This window comes from Neovison vison, chromosome 9 (assembly GCF_020171115.1).
Source record: "Neovison vison isolate M4711 chromosome 9, ASM_NN_V1, whole genome shotgun sequence".
Lineage (NCBI taxonomy): Eukaryota > Metazoa > Chordata > Mammalia > Carnivora > Mustelidae > Neogale > Neogale vison.
Genome location: NC_058099.1, coordinates 61,324,105 through 61,345,679, shown reverse-complemented (window position 1 = coordinate 61,345,679; position 21,575 = coordinate 61,324,105). Strand labels below are relative to the sequence as shown.

The 21,575-nt window shown below is 35.4% G+C and overlaps 1 protein-coding gene across 6 annotated transcripts in view; it reads left to right on the top strand.

The window, feature by feature from the left end:
- KDM4C (lysine demethylase 4C) overlaps window positions 1–21,575 on the top strand; it is a 476,304-nt gene that overhangs the window by 308,449 nt on the left and 146,280 nt on the right. For 5 of the 6 annotated variants that reach the window (XM_044265695.1, XM_044265697.1, XM_044265698.1 and 2 more), the window contains exons 13-15: window positions 6,070–6,251; window positions 7,900–8,113; window positions 10,024–10,100. In XM_044265695.1, coding sequence (XP_044121630.1) covers window positions 6,070–6,251; window positions 7,900–8,113; window positions 10,024–10,100 — 473 coding nt within the window. Of the gene's footprint in view, window positions 1–6,069; window positions 6,252–7,899; window positions 8,114–10,023; window positions 10,101–21,575 lie in introns of those variants that run through there. The other variant, XM_044265700.1, reaches the window with a different exon arrangement.

Genomic DNA, 21,575 nt, shown 5'->3' with positions numbered 1-21,575 from the left:
TCTTTATTATTTCCTTCCTTCTGCTGGTTTTAGGTTTTTGTTATTCTTTTTCCAGGTCCTTTAGGTATAAGGTTAAGTGGTTTATTTGAGATTTTTTCTTACTTCTTGAGGTAGGCCTGTATTGCTGTAAATCCCCCTTAGAACTGCTTTTCTTGCATCCTGAATGTTTTGGACTATTATGTTTTCATATTAATTTGTTTCCATGTACTGTCTTATTTCTCTTTTTGTTACCTGGTTAACTTAACTTCTATGTATTTTTGTTCTTTCCAGACTTTTTATTGTGGTTGATTTCAATTTTTATAGCATTGTGATCAGAAAAGATGTGTGGTATGACTTCAGTTTTTTTAATTTGTTGAGGTTTGTTTGTTATGGCAGTAACATTTTCAACAGGTTACTTCAGTATATTTATCCAAGGTAGTATGTCTTTTTCCCATTCCCCCATTATAGTAGTGGTTGTTAGAGAGCTGGACATCCTTCATTGGAGACCACCTAAGCCATTGCTTACATTTCCTTATTCAGGACAAAGTTCCTGAGAACATGGTGTCTAGAGCTGTGTTATAACCTGCTTCTACGAATTCTATATAAGAGCTTATGTAAATTTAAGGAACTACTTTGTGTTGTGCTCCTGCTTTTCTTAACTGTCTTTTATCCACTATAGAGTAACAGGAACATTTTTGTGAGTTTAGATTGCCTTCATGAATGCACCAACTCATTTTTGTGAGTTTAGATTGCCTTCATGACTCACCAAGATAAAAGAAAATGAAGTTCTATTGACATATAATTTTTTCCTACTATGGCTAACAAAACTTGCAGACCTTAATGAAGGAACTGACTTGTTTTCTTTTTGTGTAAATCACAAAATTGATTTTAATCACAAATTGATTAAGGTAAGCAGTTTACAAAATTCTTTCCTGACTATGAGAACAGAGTCTGCACTAGTTTTGTTAGGGCTATATTTGTTCAACAGTAACTCTGTGGTACTAATATTTTTGATGAATGTTATATAGTCATGTGTGGGTTAATGATTCTCAACCTTTTTGTTCTCAGGAACCCCATGCCCTTAAATGTTTTGATGACCCTAAAGAGGTTTCATTTGATCTTTTCATGTCCTTTCTCTTCTTTCTCTTTTTCCCTTCCCTTTCTATGGGTTCACCTTATCAATACTTATTGACTGGAAGTTAGAATATGAAACATTTAAAAAGTATTAATTCATTTAAAAGTAGCAATAATAAATTCATAAATAGTTATAATTTTTTCATAAAAAATAACAATATCCCCAATCATAAAAAACAGAGAGGAGTGGCATTGTTTTACATTTTTTCCCAAAGGTGTTTAATATTAGATTTAATGAAAATAATTGGATTCTTGGGTGCCTGCGTGGCTCAGTGGGTTAAACCACTGCCTTCGGCTCAGGTCATGATCTCAGGGTCCTGGGATCGAGTCCCGCGTCGGTCTCTCTGCTCAGCAGGGAGCCTGCTTCTCTTTCTCTCTCTGCCTGTCTCTCTGTCTACTTGTGATCTCTCTCTGTCAAATAAATAAATAAAATCTTAAAAAAAAAAGAAAATAATTGGATTCTTGTATCTGTTTCTACATTCAGTGTGCTGCATTATGTTCTGGTTGAAGTATGTAAAGAAAGTCCAGCTTCACATAGATATGTGCTTGGAAGGGGTAAAATATTTTAATAATCTTTTCAGATAATTATAGGTATTCTCCTTTGACATTACACCAAAGTCGGCATGTGTTAGTTTTTTAAGGATTAGTTGCAATGTGGAACCTGAAATCACATCAATGAACTCTTTGTACTTTAGTAAGCTCAAGATTCACTGGTCTGTCTTGCACTTTGAGCAACCCTTCTACACATGCATGATTTTGGAACATTATGCATTTGTAAATATACCCAAATTGTATAGGTCTCTTTATATAATATTTAAAAGTTATATTTGATATTATCACCATCAGTCCCATCAGAAACAGCTTTAAGTATTGAGAAGCTGTCAAGGTTACAGTAGTGGAAAAATATTTTCCAGAATTCTAAGTTAACTGTAAGCTCGATTTGCCACTGTCAACAAATACTCTGAATTTTTTTTTTTTATTAAAATGACAGGCTTTCTCTGTTCACGTTCATGAAAATTTCTGCCAGACCCAAGTCTGACTTACTATAGTTTGTCTGTTAATTATTCTTTCAAGTAAAGATGATGTTCTGTGAAAGAGACAGCTTTTTCAACTTGCAGTTCAACTAATTGCACATGTACTTTTCCCCAAGACAACTATTGAACTTTATTGTGCAGCAGAAGTACTTCATGCATGTATCCCATGTTTGTCACAGATTTAATGAAATTGTTGCCAGGGTGACATAGGCAAATAATGTCTTCATGTTATAATGAAGGTATTTTTGACTATACAGACTTTGTGAAATTGTGCTGTATTTCTCTGGGAGTCCATAGACCTTACTTTGAGATCTGCTGGTACACTATTAGCTCTTCTTTCATTCTTGTTGGGAATACAGTAACTGCTGGTAGTGTTTTCACAGATTTCCCAAAGTTTGATGCACTCATACCAAAGGATTTTTCATTTGCCTCACTCGTTCCTGAATCTACAGCAAACTGGCATTCAGGATGAGACTCAGAACTGTGCACAATCTTCTGATTGTTTGTATGCTGATATAAAAAGGATAGAATTTTAGTAATAAAAACATTGGTATTCATTAAATGCCTATAGTGTTCATGTCTTTTTATGTTTGATAATATCTATCCTTGCCCTTTTCTTTTATGAGGATGTTGTGAGAACTTATTTGATATATATATGTATATATACAGATATGTATATTTAATATTGATTATATGTATATATGTATATTTGATACATATGTATCAAATATACATATATACATATAATCAATATTAAATATACATATAATATACATATATATCAAATATATACAAATATATATCAAAACATATATGTATATATACATACATATCAGATATACATATATACAAATATATATATTAATATATATTCATTCATTCATTCATTCATTTATTTATGGGAAGAGAAAGGGTGGGGAGGGGCAGAGAGAATCTTAAGCAGGCTCTGTGTCCAGCCTGGAGCCTGATGTGGGACTGGACCTCACAAGCCTAAGATTATGATCTGAGCTGAAAGCAAGAGTTGGATGCTTAACTGACTGAGCCACCCAGGCACCCTGAACTAATTTGATGTTTAAAATATGTAAGGATCTATTTCTATTACATGGCATGTTTTAAAATACATCATGCTGTGAGATAATTTATGTACTAATGAAAGTACAGTGACGCATTTAGAGGTTCATTAGTCAACTCTAGTTGAAGAAAGGGAGGAGGAAAGGAAATTCCTACGTATAGTGATGCCAAATGTCAAAACATTTAAAAGCTGCAATAGAAAAAATATTTTCCTCTTCTGTATATTGGAAGTGGAAGTTTGTTTGTATGTTTGTTTTACATAAGTAGATGAAGGTCTATTAAAATGCTACCAGGAATAGGAATATTTACTGAAAGGGACAGTTTTCATTTGAAATAGTGAGTTGATGAACGTTTTTAGATATCCCAGAGGGACTCCCTCTCCCCCCAACATTCTTGGTTCCCTACAGAATTGAGATTTATAGTTAAATGAATGTTACAAATCTAGAAAAACAATAGCCAGATTAGTCTATCCTTGAACGTGCCAGGGGTCAATTTGGTAAGCAGGAGTTCTTGGAGATGGAGGGGGTGATGAAGAAGTTTTAGGAAGAAAGAATATTTACTTTCAAGAATGTGCCAGTGTTTTTGATTTTTAAAGCTAAATTAAAATGTGAATAATCATCATATGCTTGTGATTAAATGCACTCTCTTCTGCCTCATGAAGTATTGCAGCATTTAATTGATAAAAAGAGCAAATGAAAACAAGATGACTGGATGGATTTTACACGGTAATATATATAGTTGTATGCCACTGTGGACTTTAAAAAGAAGTCCGGCACTTTAGATTAAAAAAAAAAGAAGTTTTACACTTAGTATTTCATTTTAATATTAAAACAAACAAAAAAAGCCCTCTGAAGTAAGTGAGAAAGGAATTCTCACTATGTGAGAATCGGTTTTACCCAAAGCCATAGGCCTTCTGAATCAAAGGGTTTGAATTTAAAGCTAGGTCTCTGGACTAACAGTTCCCTGTACTTGGCGCTGTACAGTGTTGCTGCCATGCTACTTTTAATTGATGGGATTACACAGTAGAGTGTTCACTATATATTCTGGCGCAGAAATTGCCCAAATAAGATAAATACTCGTTGGGCCAGAGTACAACCTCATCTTTGGGGCAGGACATCTGGAGAGCAAGATTCTCTCCCTGGTCTGTTGAGAAAGTTTGAGAAAAGCTCAATTTGAATCAGGCTATTCTAGGTCAAGGCTTGGCATAGCTTGCCCACACCCTCCTGTCTGGTTCCCGTGTTAGAAATAGCCCTCCTTTACTTTTTTGTTGTTAGGGCTTTCGGAACTAAATAGTATTTCCTGTATTCCTGAAAATGTTTTGAGAACTACCCACATTAACTTATGACCAGCCAAAGTGTTCATCTATCTTGTGTGTTTCAACCTTTTATAATAAAGCAAGTGATATGATAAATCTGTTTTGTGTCAGGAAGAGGCAGTAGCTGTTCAAACCTAAAGGATTTCTTTTTGTTTAGATCCCATTTTTAGTATGTATGTGGGAGAGGTTAGCTTGTGAGTTAAGGACTTAATGGTATTTCAAATTCCCGGTCAGCTCTTCAACTCCTGCCTTTCATTTGTCAAATCTAAGTCTTCATAGGTAGCCCTTTATTCTGTATTGTACGGGGACTGAGGGGGAAGCAGTGTGCGTTTGTTTAGTGGCATATTACTTCCTTGCAAATATAGGCTAAGGTTCTTACCTTTTGTTTTTAAACACTGCCTGGCTGAGTACGAAGCATTTTCCATTATGGATAATAGTAATAATAATAATACCACCACTGCCAACATGGAAGCAGGAACATTCCCTTTCACTCAGTTGGCATTTGATTTCTTTTGAGTTCTTTTCAGCTTCATTTAGCTCTTCTTATTTTTCCATCTCAGCAAATCTGTTTTGACTTTTTAAAAATCAGGTAAGTCAACAAGGTAAGGCCTGGAGCACACTGATTCACAGAAACACCTGTGCCTTGGGACTTGAGGACATTGCTCCACAGTGTTTATTTGTTAGACTATGACAGCTAGTGGTGAGGAGTTTTAGAATGTGTCACAGCTGTAGATGTTAAGTACTAGATGTAGCTGTGATTGCTGTCACCTGTTCTGATATACTGTCCGCTACTATAGGCATTAAGAATTTTTTTCCTCTTAACCTGTTATGTCTTTCTGTATTTTTCTGTCCTATAAAATTTTGTAAAGTAATATTTTTGTGGAGTAGATCTCTGCCTCTTGCATGTTAATAGATATACATGTTTAAGAGATTTGACCCTCTGGGAGTATTATCTTAACAAATAAGATTTGAATAAGAATTATTTTTCATATTCATGTAATGGCAGTGTATTGCTTGGCACATGATAGCTACTCTGTAAATGTTATCTGTCATGAATTCTTGAACCCAAAAGTTAATTAAATGAAGTTCAATTAATACATTTTTATTAAGCCATAAACAGTATTAGGTGAGGAAACTAAAAATATTGGTAAGGCAGTTATTGGGCCAGCAAATTCCTCTGCTAACTGGAAGGAAATTTTACAGATATGAGCTGTTTTACCATAGGAGATGTTAGTGGTAGCAGTAGGAATACAGAAGTAGTGAAATTGAAGGAGGGAGTTATTCCTGGCAGGGATGGGGAGGGTTTCAAAAGGAGGCTCATTGTCTGGCCATCAGATCTGACCTAGCTCTTGAAGATGAGGAGGATAAAAAGGACATTCATTTTGTTCTGCTTCTCTCAGAATGTATTTGAAAGATAAAATAGGTTTCCTGTCTGACATTAATATCAATGATACTTTGGAATGTTTGCTTCTTTTATAACCAGGGTTGTTTTTCTCTGGGTCCCATGCTCACATTTTATGTGCCTTGTTTTGCAAGAATTGCCTGAGGTTCCATCAGTTGAGGAGGAAGTGGAAGAAACAGAGTCTTGGGCGAAGCCTTTGGTCCACCTTTGGCAGACAAAGTCCCCAAACTTTGTGGCTGAACAGGAGTATAATGCAGCCATGGCCAAAATGGAGCCACACTGTGCCATCTGTGCTCTCCTCATGCCCTACTACAAGGTAATAATGGTGGCGGGGTCACTGCCAGGTTTCTTTACTGCTGCACTTTCTGTATGACTGTAGAAACACAGGTGGATCATTGTAAGGTATGTGTGTACATGGAAAGGGAGACATCAGTACTTATGTAGCTACATGGCTGTTATAGAATAGCAAACAGAATTTTTGAGTGTTACTAGAAAGCCACTTCTCTGGTGGTGGGTGCTTTATCATTTTAAAATAAGTGATTCGTTTATTTGTCAGTCTTGGTTCATTTCAGTCAAGGAGCAGTTCCAACCTTTTTCAGAAAGAAACACAGAACTTAAAGCTTAACAGTAGTAGAAGTTTTGCAAAGAGGGAACTTGGCCTTAGTCTGTTTTGTGTTTGAAAATATCGCTCTCAATAATTGTCAACTCTGTGCCCACATTTAAAATGTTTCTCTTTATCTTCCCACGTGGAACATGTGTAAGATACAGCAGGACTCAACACAAACTGGATTGTTCAGTTCACCCTCATCAGCTAGCTGTGCATAGTATTGTCATCGGTGTTATTCCATATATGTCATCCTGATGGCATTTTAGCTTACTGAGGGCCACATTTTCTAACACAAACTCAGACAAAGTGATCTTCAGGAATCTAGTATGGATGGAACTTTATGACCTGCTTTAAGATATAATATTTTTATAAAGCGTATTGATGTGAGCATTGTATCCTGAGTTATAGTCTCAATAATGGAATCAGAAGTATTTTAAGATTGCTTCTCTTTTAGAGTTCATGTAAAGTAAATGCTTTTTTGTTCAGATATTTCAGGGCATGAAATTGGGTGATATGCCTCATGTTCAGCTTTGAAAATAGAGGAAGTAAACTTAACTCATTTGTCTTTGATGGGCCCTTGTGACTGAGAAACTATTTTCTGTTTAGTCATTGAATTTCTGTGTTTTCTTGGAAAAATTTAACTTTTTATTGACTCTTATTTGTATATCATATTTTGCCTGTGTATTTCCCCAATAATTAAAAAAATTCTCACTAAACTTATAAGATATAGGGAAACTTTTTAATATAAGATCTTTGGAGATAAGATAGTTCATTAATTAGAGTTTCATTTAAGTTAAATGTTTCTCATATATTTTGGTAAGGGATGACAATTTTATTTTGCACATTATATTTCCTTATTTAGTGACATTTGCCAGATCTTTCTGTCTTGAGGTTTTGAAACTTTGTGGTGAGGCAAAGCCTTCAAAAATTCTCTAAAAACTGTTGCAAAGATTAAAACTGAGGTCTTTGAAAATACTCCTTCAAGTGTAACCAGGTAAAATTTTCAGTAAATGAAACCAAGTCTGCTAACTTAGTGTAAATAAAGAAATAAAAATTCCTCAGAAAAATTGATGCTTTACCTGAATTATTTATGTAAGAATGTAGTTTTAGCAGGTTATCAACTTTTTCGTACAAGCAGATATACAGAATGTCCTCCTGTTTCTACAGCTTAGCTTCTGGATGGGAGCCTGAAGAGGAACATTAATAAAAAGCTAATAGTTATATCAAGGAAAACAATAGGAAGAACAGAAGCTGGAAGTTAGTGAATGGAACAGCTATTAGTGGCTTTGAGTGACCAGAACAAATGATGAACTTTTTTGCATGTTTTTCACGCATGTGGGAATATTGTGTTTTTCAGCCAGATAGCAGCAATGAAGAAAATGATTCTAGATGGGAGACAAAATTAGATGAAGTGGTTACTCCAGGAGGAAAGTCTAAGCCCCTCATTCCAGAGATGTGTTTTATTTATAGTGAAGAAAGTATAGAATATTCTCCGCCTAATGCCTTTCTGGAAGAGGATGGAACAAGTCTTCTGATTTCCTGTGCAAAGTGCTGTGTACGGGTTCATGCAAGTAAATGAATCTCTCATTCATCAATCACTGGCTTTTCAGTGCTTCACATAGTCTTTGTTTCTCACCCTTTTGTCCCCTGCCAAATCTATTGCATTGAACTATTGGCATTCTTAATGGTTAGATCATTCTTTCTCACATTTCTTCTGATAAAAGTATGAGTAAGTATAATAATCCCTTTTTCTACAGTTTTGTACAGTATCAGTGGAGAGCAATTTTGTTTTGTTTGTTGTACAGATGTGGGGACATTTTGAGGCTCCTTTTGCACATTTGAATTTTACTTATTTTAAGAGATAGTTTGTAAAAACTTAATTTTTACCTCTGATATTAATTCATGATTATTTTTCTTTGTACTTTTCAAAGAGACAGGACAGTTTTTTCAGTGATTTGGGGAATTATTGTTAAATTTAATTATAGAGTTTAATTTTTATTCTTTGGGAGGGTAAGGAAATCTGTGTTGCCTTCCAAGGGCAGAACAGTCATTACATTTGTTTTTCCCTGGGACCGAGATGGTCCTGAGATGGTCCATACCTGCCATAATTTGGTAATTTCAAATCATGGGATACATGGCAAATACATAATTTTTTATTTGCCTGCCATGTAAATCCTTTAAAATGTGAAAAGGGAGCTATTTTTTACTGCAAGTCTATTTTAAAGCATTTTAGTATTCCAGATCTTGCCAAATCATATGTCATGCTAACATAGTTATGTATAGTCTCTGTAGCATGAATGGTTATAATAGAGGCATTACCTTCTATATTTACCCCAGAGAAACACCAGTCTAACATTAGAGTTGAAATAGTCTTGGTGTCTATCATTTATTGACTGATTAGATACCGTCAGCTTCCCCAACAGATTTTACATAATGTGTTTGAAATATAGCAACCTTCTTTACTTTTATCAATCTGTAACACGCACACACACACACTCACATTTTTCTAAGTTTATAACAGTCAATGCATCATTTCACAAGAAAACTGGGATTTAATTTAATTTTGATTCCTGAATGTACAAGCTATACAATTTAACTGTAGTATTTCATAAACATGTGCTTGAACTAAACATTTTATAGTCTTGGCTAACTATGATAGGCTTTTCTTTGGTAATTATATTTCTGTTATTTTCTCTTTCATTTAAATGTTATAGAAATTTGATATTAAAAATTACTTCTTTAAATCTTTCAAAGCCCTTTGAAAGGCAGTCAGAGTAACACATGTTTGTTGGTACTGTATAATTGCTGCTTATATTTGGATCATCAGCTATTGCCTTACACAGTTATTTTGAGTCAGGCTTGTATTGAATAGACAAATGGAACTGAAGATACCTCTTCATCACTAACTGAATTGTGCATCCTCTGTCCTGTCACTGAGATTAAAGCTAATTAAGCATAATTTTTGAAATGTAATTTTAAATTATATTAATTTATAAAATATGTCAAAGTTTATTTATTATATTATTTTAAAGCTTCCCTAAATTTTCTTTCATGAATTGCAGCTTATTTTGAAATACTTTTTGTATGAGTAAAGGACAAGGCCCAATAAATTATATTTTAATTATTTTGCCCATTCAAGAATTATCAGATAATTATTGTGAGTATTAGTAATGATTGAGACCCATATTCTCATGTTTCCTGAGACTGATATCCTTTTATAAGGCACGAGAACCAAAAGTATCTCTGAAGACAGCCTTACTTCTGTTTTGTTTTAAGCAGTGAGAATCAGAAATGCTATTATGGCACTGGGTGTGGTGTATAAACAATGAACTTTGGAACACTGGAAAAAAATAAAATAAAATATTTAAAAAATGCTATTATGGTGGGCAGTTGTTCTGATTTTATTTATTCAGTGCTAAAATGTATAATACTACCAAAATGCAAAAGACCTAATTCATGGATCCATACTATTATTTTATAGGTTGCTATGGTATCCCTTCTCACGAGATCTGTAATGGATGGCTATGTGCCCGTTGCAAAAGAAATGCATGGACAGCAGTAAGTGGCCTATTTTAATATATTTTAACCCCTCTGCTTACTCTCTCCACTGTGAACACATTTAATCTATCAGTAAGGTAAGGCTGTATGCATGGTTTTGTGTGCACTTACTTCTATACTTAATATTTTTCTGATCTTCTCTTTTCAAATCATCCTATCTAATGGCTCTATTCATCATAGAAATATTAAATAAATATCTAAGTGTCACTCCTCTACTCAGGAGCCTACAGAGACTGCCAGTTTATCAGAGCAAGTCTAAAATATTTCTTCATTTTCCCGCCTAGGTCTATTTTGCAATTTTTGAAAATAAATATTCTAAGTCACGCTCAAGGTGAGGATCCTCCCTGACCCCTGACAAAACCATGCTCAAACATAACTTTTCCACGGGTATGAGGTCTTTCCCCACTGATTCATTCATACATTCATACTTCAAGAACCTTTGGGATCTTGCCAGGCATTACTGTAAACTTGGGACAGATTCTTTCAACAACAAGTGATACCCTGCTTAGGGAACACAGATTCCTCCTCATCTACCTTGTTTTTCCTAATGAACCCTGTTGAAACTTTAGCTACATCCAAGCATTAAGTTACAGTAACTCACCATGTCACCTATTTTTCCATTTAATTATGTGCTACTTTGATATTTCTTAAAAATTCTCTTTCAAGAAGCATCAGATCATTTTTGAAAGTTAGGACCTGTTAGATCTTAACATTGTATCCCTCACTCTTAATCTCAGAGTAGGTGATTTCAGTTGTAATAGTAGCATTTACTTTGTTTCTCAATGCTCTCTAATGACAATGAATTGAATTTCTTTGCAACCAGAGTTAAAATCCTGAGGGACAATAAAGGGAAAATGCCTTGCATGATAAAAATTTATGTCATGATACAAATGTTTAGCTCTCAGTGTTGAAAGAGACATATGGTGACTGTAAATTAAAGATGTCTGAGAATGTCCTTTTTTTTTTAAAGATTTATTTATTTATTTATTTATTATTTTTTAAATTTATTTTTTATTTATTTTCAGCATAACAGTATTCATTATTTTTTGCACCACACCCAGTGCTCCATGCAATCCGAGCCCTCTCTAATACCCACCACCTGGTTCCCCAACCTCCCACGCCCCCCCCCCCCCCCCGCCCCTTCAAAACCCTCAGATTGTTTTTCAGAGTCCATAGTCTCTCATGGTTCACCTCCCCTTCCAATTTCCCCCAACTCCCTTCTCCTCTCTAACTCCCCATGTCCTTTTGAATGATTTTTTTGCTGGCATTCACTTTAGGTACTAAGGGAAAAATGAGGGAAAGTATGGACATTCTTTATAGCCCAAATAATCTGTTCTGTTTGGTGTTAGAGGTAATATCTCCAATCTAAGAATTCTTTCATTAGGGATCCCAGAAAACATTTTTGTATTTCCTTCAATGTGATTATTATATTAACAAAAATTATATAAATACAGAGTATTTTAAAATCAGCCTGGAAGTCTTGAAGTAATAATTATATTCAGTTCTTATTTACCATGCAGTTCTTATATTGTTGTATGAGCCAAATTAAAGCTTTGTAGAATCAGTGTAGCCAGTGATGTCCTCTCATTCACGCTGAAGTATAGGTTTCAAGATTAGAGATATTTTAATCCGTTCACCAAGGCATGAAGAATTCTTCATTCCATCTACAATTACTGCTTGACTTCTGTCCTTTGCGTGGCAGAGCCAGGACCAGGCCGAGGCTGTCCACCCTGATTCTAATGCTGCTTGTGATAGCTTATACTATTCTCCTTTAGCATGTCTTAAGAAGGAAATACTAGATTAGTAATCCTTTAGAACTGATTTAAAGCTCCTATTAGTCTTAATCCCTCACACCCTCAGAAAATATCTTTTGTGTTTTATTACTGATACCATGTAAATCTCTTAAAGTTTGCAAAAAGAAATGAAAACTCTTGAATACAGTTTTACAGTGATTTTTTTAGACCCACGTAATACCTTATTTCTTTTTTTTTTCCAATTTATTTATTTTCAGAAAAACAGTATTCATTATTTTTTCACCACACCCAGTGCTCCATGCAAGCCGTGCCCTCTATAATACCCACCACCTGGTACCCCAACCTCCCACCCCCCCCCCCGCCACTTCAAACCCCTCAGACTGTTTTTATTTCTAAATTGAAATGATCTGAATTCATAGTGCACCAATTGTTTTTTCAACTTATCCATTTGAGTGGACTTTGTCTATGAAGCTCAGATCCTATTTTTTTCCTCCTGAGAAATCAATGAGTTGCAGTTTTAGCATTGCAGAGAAGTAAGTGATAGTATCAATGTTTTGTTTTAATTCCCTTATTCAGTGTGGATGTGAGTGCTACAATATTAATTCTTAGTAGACAATTATGATTCTTTGGATTTTGTGGCTGGAATGTTTGCATTTTTTTAAAAAAAAATATTTATTTATTTGACAGAGAGAGAGACAGCGAGAGAGGGAACACAAGCAGGGGGAGTGGGAGAGGGAGAAGCAGGTTTCCCACTGAGCAGGGAACCTGATGCAGGGTTCCATCCCAGGACCTTGGGATCATGACCTGAGCCGAAGGCAATGCTTAATGATTGGATGATTGCATTTTAAAAGTATCCTTAGACTTCTTCAGGAATCAATCTCACATTGTCAGTTTTTAGATTCTAGAGAAGTCTTGGAACTCCTTTCAGTGGAGGCTCCAAAGGAGCTAATGGAAATCTAACAGTGCAAGGGAGGTCAGGTAACATTTGATTGCTAGTTTGTACATCACTAATTCTAATTCCTAATTATTTCCTGGGATTTTCTTTTTAAATGTATTTGTAAATAAGACTTACTATTCATTGTGAATGCAAAATATTCCGATAGCATATTTTGCTTGGGATATATATTAATACAACAGATGTGACTGTTCTAGCTAATTCTGTTTCATTTTATGGTGAGTATTTTGCACACCTGGAGGGTAAGAAGAGGGTAGCCTGAAATACTTTATATTTATCTTTTTAAGGTATATGTGAGACTTGAGTGTGGTGGTTCTCTTCTTTAAAGATCCATTTTAGGGACGCCTGGGTGGCTCAGTTGGTTGGACGACTGCCTTCGGCTCAGGGCGTGATCCTGGAGTCCCGGGATCGAGTCCCACATCGGGCTCCCAGCTCCATGGGGAGTCTGCTTCGCTCTCTGACCTTCTCCTCGCTCATGCTCTCTCTCACTGTCTCTCTCTCTCAAATAAATAAATAAAATCTTTAAAAAAAAAAAAAAAAAAAGATCCATTTTAAAGACTTCCATTGATGGATGAATGGGTAAAGAAAATGAGGTGTGTATTTATATGTATATGAAGATACACACTGGAATTTCATATTCAGCTATAAAAAAGAAGGAAATCCTGCCATTTGCAACAACATAAATGACCTTGAGAGCACTATTCTAAGTGAAATAAGTCAGGGGAAGACAACACTGTATACTCTATTTTATATGTGTAATCTTAAAAGAACACACTGAACTCATGGGAGTAGAAAGTTAATTGTTGATTGTTGGGAGCAGGGCATGGGGGAAATAGGTAAAGGTGGTTAAGGGTACAGACTTCCAGTTTTAAAATGAATACATTTTGGGAATCTAATATACAGCATAGTAATAACTATAGTTAGAAATACTCTTTTGTATAGTACTGTACTTGAAAATTGCTAAGATCTTTAAAGTTCTTGCCACAAAAAATAAATAAGTAAAAGAAATTATGTGAGGTGATGGATGTGCTACCTAATCTTATTTTGGTAATATTTCTCAGTGTACATACATAAATTAAATCATCATGTTGTACATTTTATGTTATACATTATGTTTAACATTATGTTAAAATATCAATTATATTTAAGTAAAGCTGGGGGGAAAAGGAGACTATAATAGCAACTGTATCATGGAGATAAGCATCAATAATTTAAATTTTAGAAGCAAAGGCATTGTAGGTATTATTTCATCTAATGTTGGAAAGTAGTCAGTTTTGTCACTGTCAGCCCTGGCAAGGTAACTGAGGATGCATGCAAAGCTGGAATCAATGCTGACAGCTATCTTTTGATTTACCAGTTCTAACAAGGGACATCACTCTGGCCCCAACTGTTGTGATAGTTTTTAAGTAACCAGAGGCCGGAGCTTTGTCTCATTTACCTCTGTAGCACCCTTATCACCTGTGCGGTGTTGGATCATTTCTGAAGGTGTGAAACATAAAATAAGAAGGTTGTGATCACAGAGAAATGGGCCAGACCTTTGTGGCCTTTGGTGCTCTCACTGTTTCCAGAGTCTTGCTCAGTGCTTACTGTGTTTCCTTTTGCTATTGTTTCTTTACTTTATCCATTTGTGTCAGTTAAAACAAGAAAGAAGCCTCAGCTTCTTCTTTGCAGCTTTAATTGAATGGGTTGGGGGAAGAGATAGGTTACAAATTTTGGATTGTACCCCAACTTAGAATCTAGGATCCTGGCTCTATATCCAAATTCAAATGAAATGAAATAAAGAACCCCCCAAATACCTGTCTGTCCTGAGATTTAGGTTGTACATCCCATCATTCTAACTAAATGTAACTGCTTTTGTGCCGATTTTCCTATTTCAGTACAGCTCAGGTGAATAGATGCAACTGATTGAAAGCTATGTTCGAGTTTATGGCTTATAACTCAGCTCTATTGGATTATTTTATTTTCAGCTATTTGTTTTCGACCTTTTTGTGACTATTTATAAAATGGATTTTGGAGCAGTTTTTACTCTGTTACCATATGACTTGAGAGCACATGCCAAACATTACCAAGTTCTGTTTTTACGTATAGACTGTCAATACTCTGATTCTACCATGTGTTTCTTATTTTGATTTTTAATGTGAGTCTAATCACTTTTGACCTAATTTGCTATACTTTTCTCTAATCTGCTTCTTTCCACTGTATAATGACTACAAGTCACTACTAATTAAAAATGCTAGTATTCTCACTGTAAAAACATAGAATATGTATTGCTTTCTTTGAAGTTCTTTTTTCCCACCTTTTCTTTCTTATCCCTACACTGAAAAAAATTTTTTCCATTCTGGGTATTTCTGTGAAATACCTGACTACTCCTTTAAGGATACACTTCTGATTATGAAGAAAGATGTTTGTTAGATGTCTGGAATGGGCCAGTAACCTGAATACTTACTACTATTCTAAAATAATAATAATAATAATAATAATAATAATAATTTATATGGTTTATATTATGTAGAGTAAAAATGGGATTCTCCATATTATCTTTTGAAGAATTTATAATATAGAATTCCAAAGGGTAAAATAAATATCATCAGATTAAGGAGGTTAAAAGGGAATATGGATAAGATTTTCTTTTCTTAAAATTTATAGATTATGTAGGTGTCTGGTGATTTTTTTCTGTCTAGGTAATTTGGATATTTATTCAGGGACCTTTCAGGGGATAGGGGCTGTGAAGTTTTGTTTTAGTGCCATAAGTGGTGGTGAAAACTGCGTCTAAGGATTGGTAGCTTATCATGGAAAGTCACATCATACTCAGATTTATGACTTTGACAAATCATAAGTTGCCAGTCTTCTGTCCTTGGCAGCATTAAGCCTGTACTGTAGTTTTCCATTGTCAGTGTGACCAATTTCAAATAAAGTGTGTATCATTTGTGCTATGTCTTGCTATGGAGCTTTTATATTACCTTAAATAATTCTCGGGCAGGTAAGCACAGTAGCTCACATACTTAAAATCTAAACAAAATCCAAATTAAAGAAAGATTTAAAAGCAATATAATGAGAAGGTTCTATTAGAGATTATATCTAAGATCTCTTCTGACTCTAAAAACTCTTGATTCAGTGTTGCTTTGTATGTCCATTTTGCTTTAATTAGCTTTCCTTAAGAATTGGGGACCTTCAAGCATACTAAATTTATCATGCACTTCTTAAACTAGTCAGAGGTGTTGAATAGCAGCAAAGTATAAGAATACAAGTGGCACTGATAATTATCGGACAGATCAGTGTAGTTTTTATGAGCTAAAGAAAATTTTTAACAAACCAGTGACCTCAAGGTCTTACTATAACTTTATCTACTTGCTACTTGGGAATGCATGACAATATGCATTATCTAAATTCTTTTTTATTTCAGTATATCCTGTTACACTTAATTTAGAAGAATTTGTTTCAGTATTTTTGCTTACAAGTAATACAGTATTAAAAAAATAGCTGTATATTATATTCTTGGGCAAATATTTGCCATTGTATGAAAAAGCAGATTTTGTAATGAAAAATTGAAAAAAACACTTTATAGGTTGGAATTTTCATTTTGTATAATGAAATGTACAAACTAAGTAATTGCACACATCTATTGAATAGCATTTATTGTACTACGTAGAATAATAAAGTTATATTGTATATGTGTGACATATCTGTAATAACAACATTTTTTCCCCCAAAATGGCTTCAGGAAATCAAAACCCAAACATGAAATATGTTTTCACATTTATTTACTATGCCTTTTATTTTTCTTGTTTTTTTTTAATGGAGTAACATAGATATGAACAAGTTATTCTTTAATGATAATTTGGGATTTGCATTTCCTTTCCTCTTATAAAGAATGGAATATGGAATTGCAGTGATTAAAAGAAAACATTTTGGTGTTTTATTTTTTTACTGCTTGACTATAAGTAAGTGATATCTATAGATTTGGTAGTGGTTGCCATTCATGCCCTCCGAGGCTGAACATATCTATTTTGACTTCTGAAAGAAAATGAACTCTTCTTTTCTGCATAAATCATAGTCACAAAGTTAAGTTCTAGAAATTCCTGAGGTGGTCTTTACAAAACTCACTCCCATGGTGTTGCTAAAGCTTGTAGACTGGAAGAATCTAAGTCATTTGTTGGTATGCATTTGTTTGAACTCCTGATTTGGAGTTTACATTAATCTGTCGGCTTTTAGGTTTCAGGTAAAAATGATTGACCTCTTGGAAGTGGTAGCTTGTCAGATCTTTGAGAACAGTTAAGTACCAACCCGTGTAACTTTCTCTTTACTCTGCCTGATGATTGGGAAGGTGGTTTATTGGGTAACCTTTGGTTCCCGCTTTGCATTGAGACTGGGTCTTATAGGTGGAGGTCCCTCTGTTATGAAGCAACTCTAACTTAGCTCTGTTGAATCTCAAGGTAGTGATTTCCCTCTCTCCATAATAAAGAGTTCTCTTAGGCTGGAGATTATTAAAGAATGTCTGTATGTTTAAGGTTTATGACCTTTGCCACATAACACAACCCTTACCCTCTTTAGTTCCCCAGATAAAAATAATGATACTGATAACCAATTTTTGAAATTGCTAATCATTATACTCTTTGAAGTCTTTTATTTAGAAAAGTAGAGTTTTATTTTTCAGCTTTTGACTTACAAATTCAGAATAACAGTTGATTTAAATATAAACTAATATAATCAGCATACAGCTTCCATAAAATGTAACACTGATAAGGACTAAAGAATTCTTCATCTCTGTCAGAAATCTCCTTTTACAGATAATGAACCAGGGTTTTAGAGAGTCAGTCTTTTGCTCCCTGATTCCCCCTACAATATGGTAAGAGAGCATGGATTTATGGCAGTACATTGGCCTTTAGATTTCCAGGCCCAGACTCATTTATCTGTTTCTTGTTTTTAGAGTGGGAAGAAGGCTAAGCAACTGGCTAGTTTTTGAACAAGGTTTTTGAATGATTTTTGTTTGTTTCCATTGAAAGTTAATCCAGCACTAACTTCTAGCGTAATTATACTAGAATTTGTTATCTACTTAATGTAGGTTAATTAGCATTACAGAATGGTTGAGTAAAGCAGTTTCTTTACCCTTTCATATTTACTCTCGTTTCTGCCCAGAGGACCTTCCCCAGAACCGGATAATCTTCTGAATCCAATTTCCCAACTGACAATAGCATTGACATTTTTCTTTTAGGAAGAGCTCTGAAGTGGCTTTGTAGATCAGAGCCATTGATTTTTAGATCAGTTTGGCTTATGGTCTTGAGTGGTCATGGTGGCACTGCTGTGCCCTGTGATGTGTTTTATGCTATATATATATATATATATATATTTTTTTTTTTTTTTTAAATTCCTTGAGACACTTAAGACCAGGTGATAGGAGGCTGTCAGCCTAAAAGGCTGATTTTGATCCTCATATACAGTGAAACTAGTAGAAAAAGAAAGGCTCTGTTCTTGTTAAAGGCAGGGCATTCAGAAGTGCGTGGTGGCGGTTTGTAGTCAAGTGGTTGCTTATGTAATTACTCCTCTCCATTGAGGTGTCCCTGTAAGCCACTAGCTGGGACCACACTCTCCCATTTGAGGAAATACATTTGGCTTCACAGTTACTTCTTGCTTCCTGAAGAGGCAGAGTGTTCTAAATAGCTGCAGCCTTAAACCTTGGCTCACAAAGGCCAGGGTGGTAATAATTATTTTAAATTTAACCAAATAGAACAGCACATTTGAGGATATCAATTATCCTGACAACATAGCTATGATGTGGAAGCCTTCCAGTTAGGGAACTGCTTACAGGCTAAAAAGTCCCAAATCATTTTTTTTTTCTTTACTTTCTTCTTCCTCCCTCCCTCCACTTGGTAACAGAGAGAAAGAGAAGTCTACACAACTTATTTTAAGTGGAACTATATTCATAAATAGCTTCTTGATTGAGAACAAATGCCTCATTAATCTTAAGTGCTTCAACCAGAGAGCACAAGTGAAGTCAGGAAGAATAATGACTGACATTATGGGGAGCATAACATACTGTACTACACACCAGGATGTGCATGCCTGGAGGTCACCAGGCTACAAGGCACATCTCCTTAGCAATGAGGAAAGGGAACCCTGGGGGTGGGGGGGAAGTGCAGTGCAGGCATTTCTTATGAATAGCAAAAATTAATCCAGTGACAGGATGAAGAAATCAAGTACTTTCCTATTTGTTATAGAAGGTGATGCTGGGAAGAAAGAATAAACTAGCTGGGTTTTTACTTGAAAGCCAAATGTTGTACTGTTTTAACAAAGTAAGGTATATGTTCAACTTGAAGTACTTTGCTTAGGTTCCTGGAAATATGGTTATGTAAATGCATTAAGCTTCATGTGGATGATCTCTGACCAGTCTTAAATTATAGAGGTGCTTCTTGCCACTGCTCATGTGCTTGCCTTGCTACCCTGTATCAGATAGATACTCTGCAAATCTCAAATTAGTTTTTATATTGGTGTAAGCAGTGTTATTAGGAAGATAAATCCAGGGAAAAATTGAATTTGAAATAAACAGTATGTATGGCTTTATATTCTTCTGTTATATTCCATTCATACAAATGGTTGTATGATGACATTTAAATAGTTATAATGTAGTAAGTACACACCCCCTTCCCAAGATGTCCATGTTCTAATCCCTGGAACCTATGAGTGTGTTTGTCAATGTTGCATAAAAAACAGAATTATGGTAATAGATGAAATTAAGGTTGCTAATCAGCTTATGATATCTGGGTTTACCCAATGTAGACACAGCCTTGGCTATGGAAAAGGGTGGCAGAAGAGAAGGTCAGAATAAAGTAAAGTGAAAAACTCTTGACCTGCTGTTGCAGGCTTTGCAAGTGGAGGAGGGCCATGAGCCAGGGCATGCAGGCAACCCCTTACAGCTAGAGTAAGAGCAAAGAAAAGCTAGAGAGCCTCCAGAAATGAATGACCTCACTGACCTCATTTTAGCCTTTGATTTTAGTGAGGCCCAGTTTGGACTTCTGACCTAATGAACTGTATAAATTGGTGTTATTTTAAGTGATGAAGTATGAGGTAAATTGTTACTGCAATAATATAGAACTAATATAGTATTCAGTAGAAAGCCTTTTGAAAGGGTCATTCATTTGTTTTCACTCTTAACTGGCAGTGTCCTTGCCCAGTCTGAAGCATGAGGCATCTTTCTCAGACTACTTTTTTCCTTTCGTACTAACTCACAGTGTCTAGTTCCTGGAGTCCAGGAATCCTTTACCCCACTGTGACTCCCAGTATTGCTCCAGCTTTTCAGTCTCTCCCTCCGCTCTTGTCCTTACTATTGTTTTTAGCTAATATGTTTCCTTGAGCACACTTCCAGCTCTCCTTCCACTTGCTTACTTTGTTACTGTTCGTACAACTCAATCCTGGTAAATCCCATTATGTATCAGCTCTGCACCTGCATTCCTGTAGCTGAATATGGCTGTGGAGAAACACCCACCATGCAGATTGCTCTTGCTTTCAGCTTGTAACTATTGGTGTGTCCTCAGGGATGCGAGTAATTCATGCTGCATTCCCATCATGCAGTCCCTCTACCACTGTCCAGGTGGACTGTTTCATAGCTCTGTCACCTGAAGCTTCCATTCTTCTCCCCCATCCTTACTCTGACTTTGTGAACTTACTTCACATTTCACTGAGCAACAGGAAGCCATCATTGGAGATCTTCAAGTTTCCATCTGCATCATAGCCACAATATCTCTGCTTCTACCTTTGGCTACCCCCTCTCTTCTACACAGGATCATAGTTCCAATGATTCATCCCTTTTTTTCCCATACCAGCAGGTTTCCCCTCTCTAGGTGATTCTCATTATTATCCAAATAAGCTGCTGTTCCTTCTATTTTCAAATAAACTGATAAAACCTCTCTTGATCCTTCTTCCTTACCAGCTCTACCCTATTTCTCCATGCCTCTTTGTATAGTAACACTCCTTAAAAGAATTGTCTTTATTAATTCATGTATCTATTCTTCCTTCAAGTTCTTCTCCACCCCCACCACTTCTCTGTTAGTTTAACAGAGTCACAGGCTTTGCCTATATTTTATAGAATTTCTGTTCCCGTCAGTTGATCACTGTCTCCCGTTTAAAGCACTGTTTTCTCTTGGCTCCCAGAGCCCCACACACTCCTGCTTTTCCTCTTTATTTACTGCCACTTCTTTTCATTCCCCAGAACTCAAACGCGAGCCTCTTCTCTGTATTAACCCATTTGGTAATCTCATCCATGCCATAGCTTTGATGCTTTTAAACAGCAGCTAGTCATTGATGGCCTGTATTTATCAGTGTCTAGCTCAGCCTCTCTCCTAGGTTGTGGAGCACTATGGCCAACTTCATGAACAGTGTCTCCTTTCACATGCCTGACTGTCCTCTTTTTGTTTGGTTGGTTTTTTTTTTAAGTTTTTTTTTTTTTTTAATTTCAATTCCAGTATAGTTAACATACAGTGTTCCATTAGTGTCAGATGTACAATATAGTGATTCAGCAATTCTATGCATTCCTCAGTGCCCATCATAACAAGTGCATCTCCATTACCTATTCACCCCCCACCCCTGTTAACCATCAGTTTGTTCTCTATAGTTAAGAGTTTGTTTATTGGCTTGTCTTTCTTTTTTATTCCTTTGTTTATTTGTTTTGTTTCTTAAATTCCACATATGAATGAAATCATATGGTATTTGTCTTTCTCCAACTGACTTATTTCACTTGGCATTTTTAATTTCTCCTCTTGAACCTTTATTGTC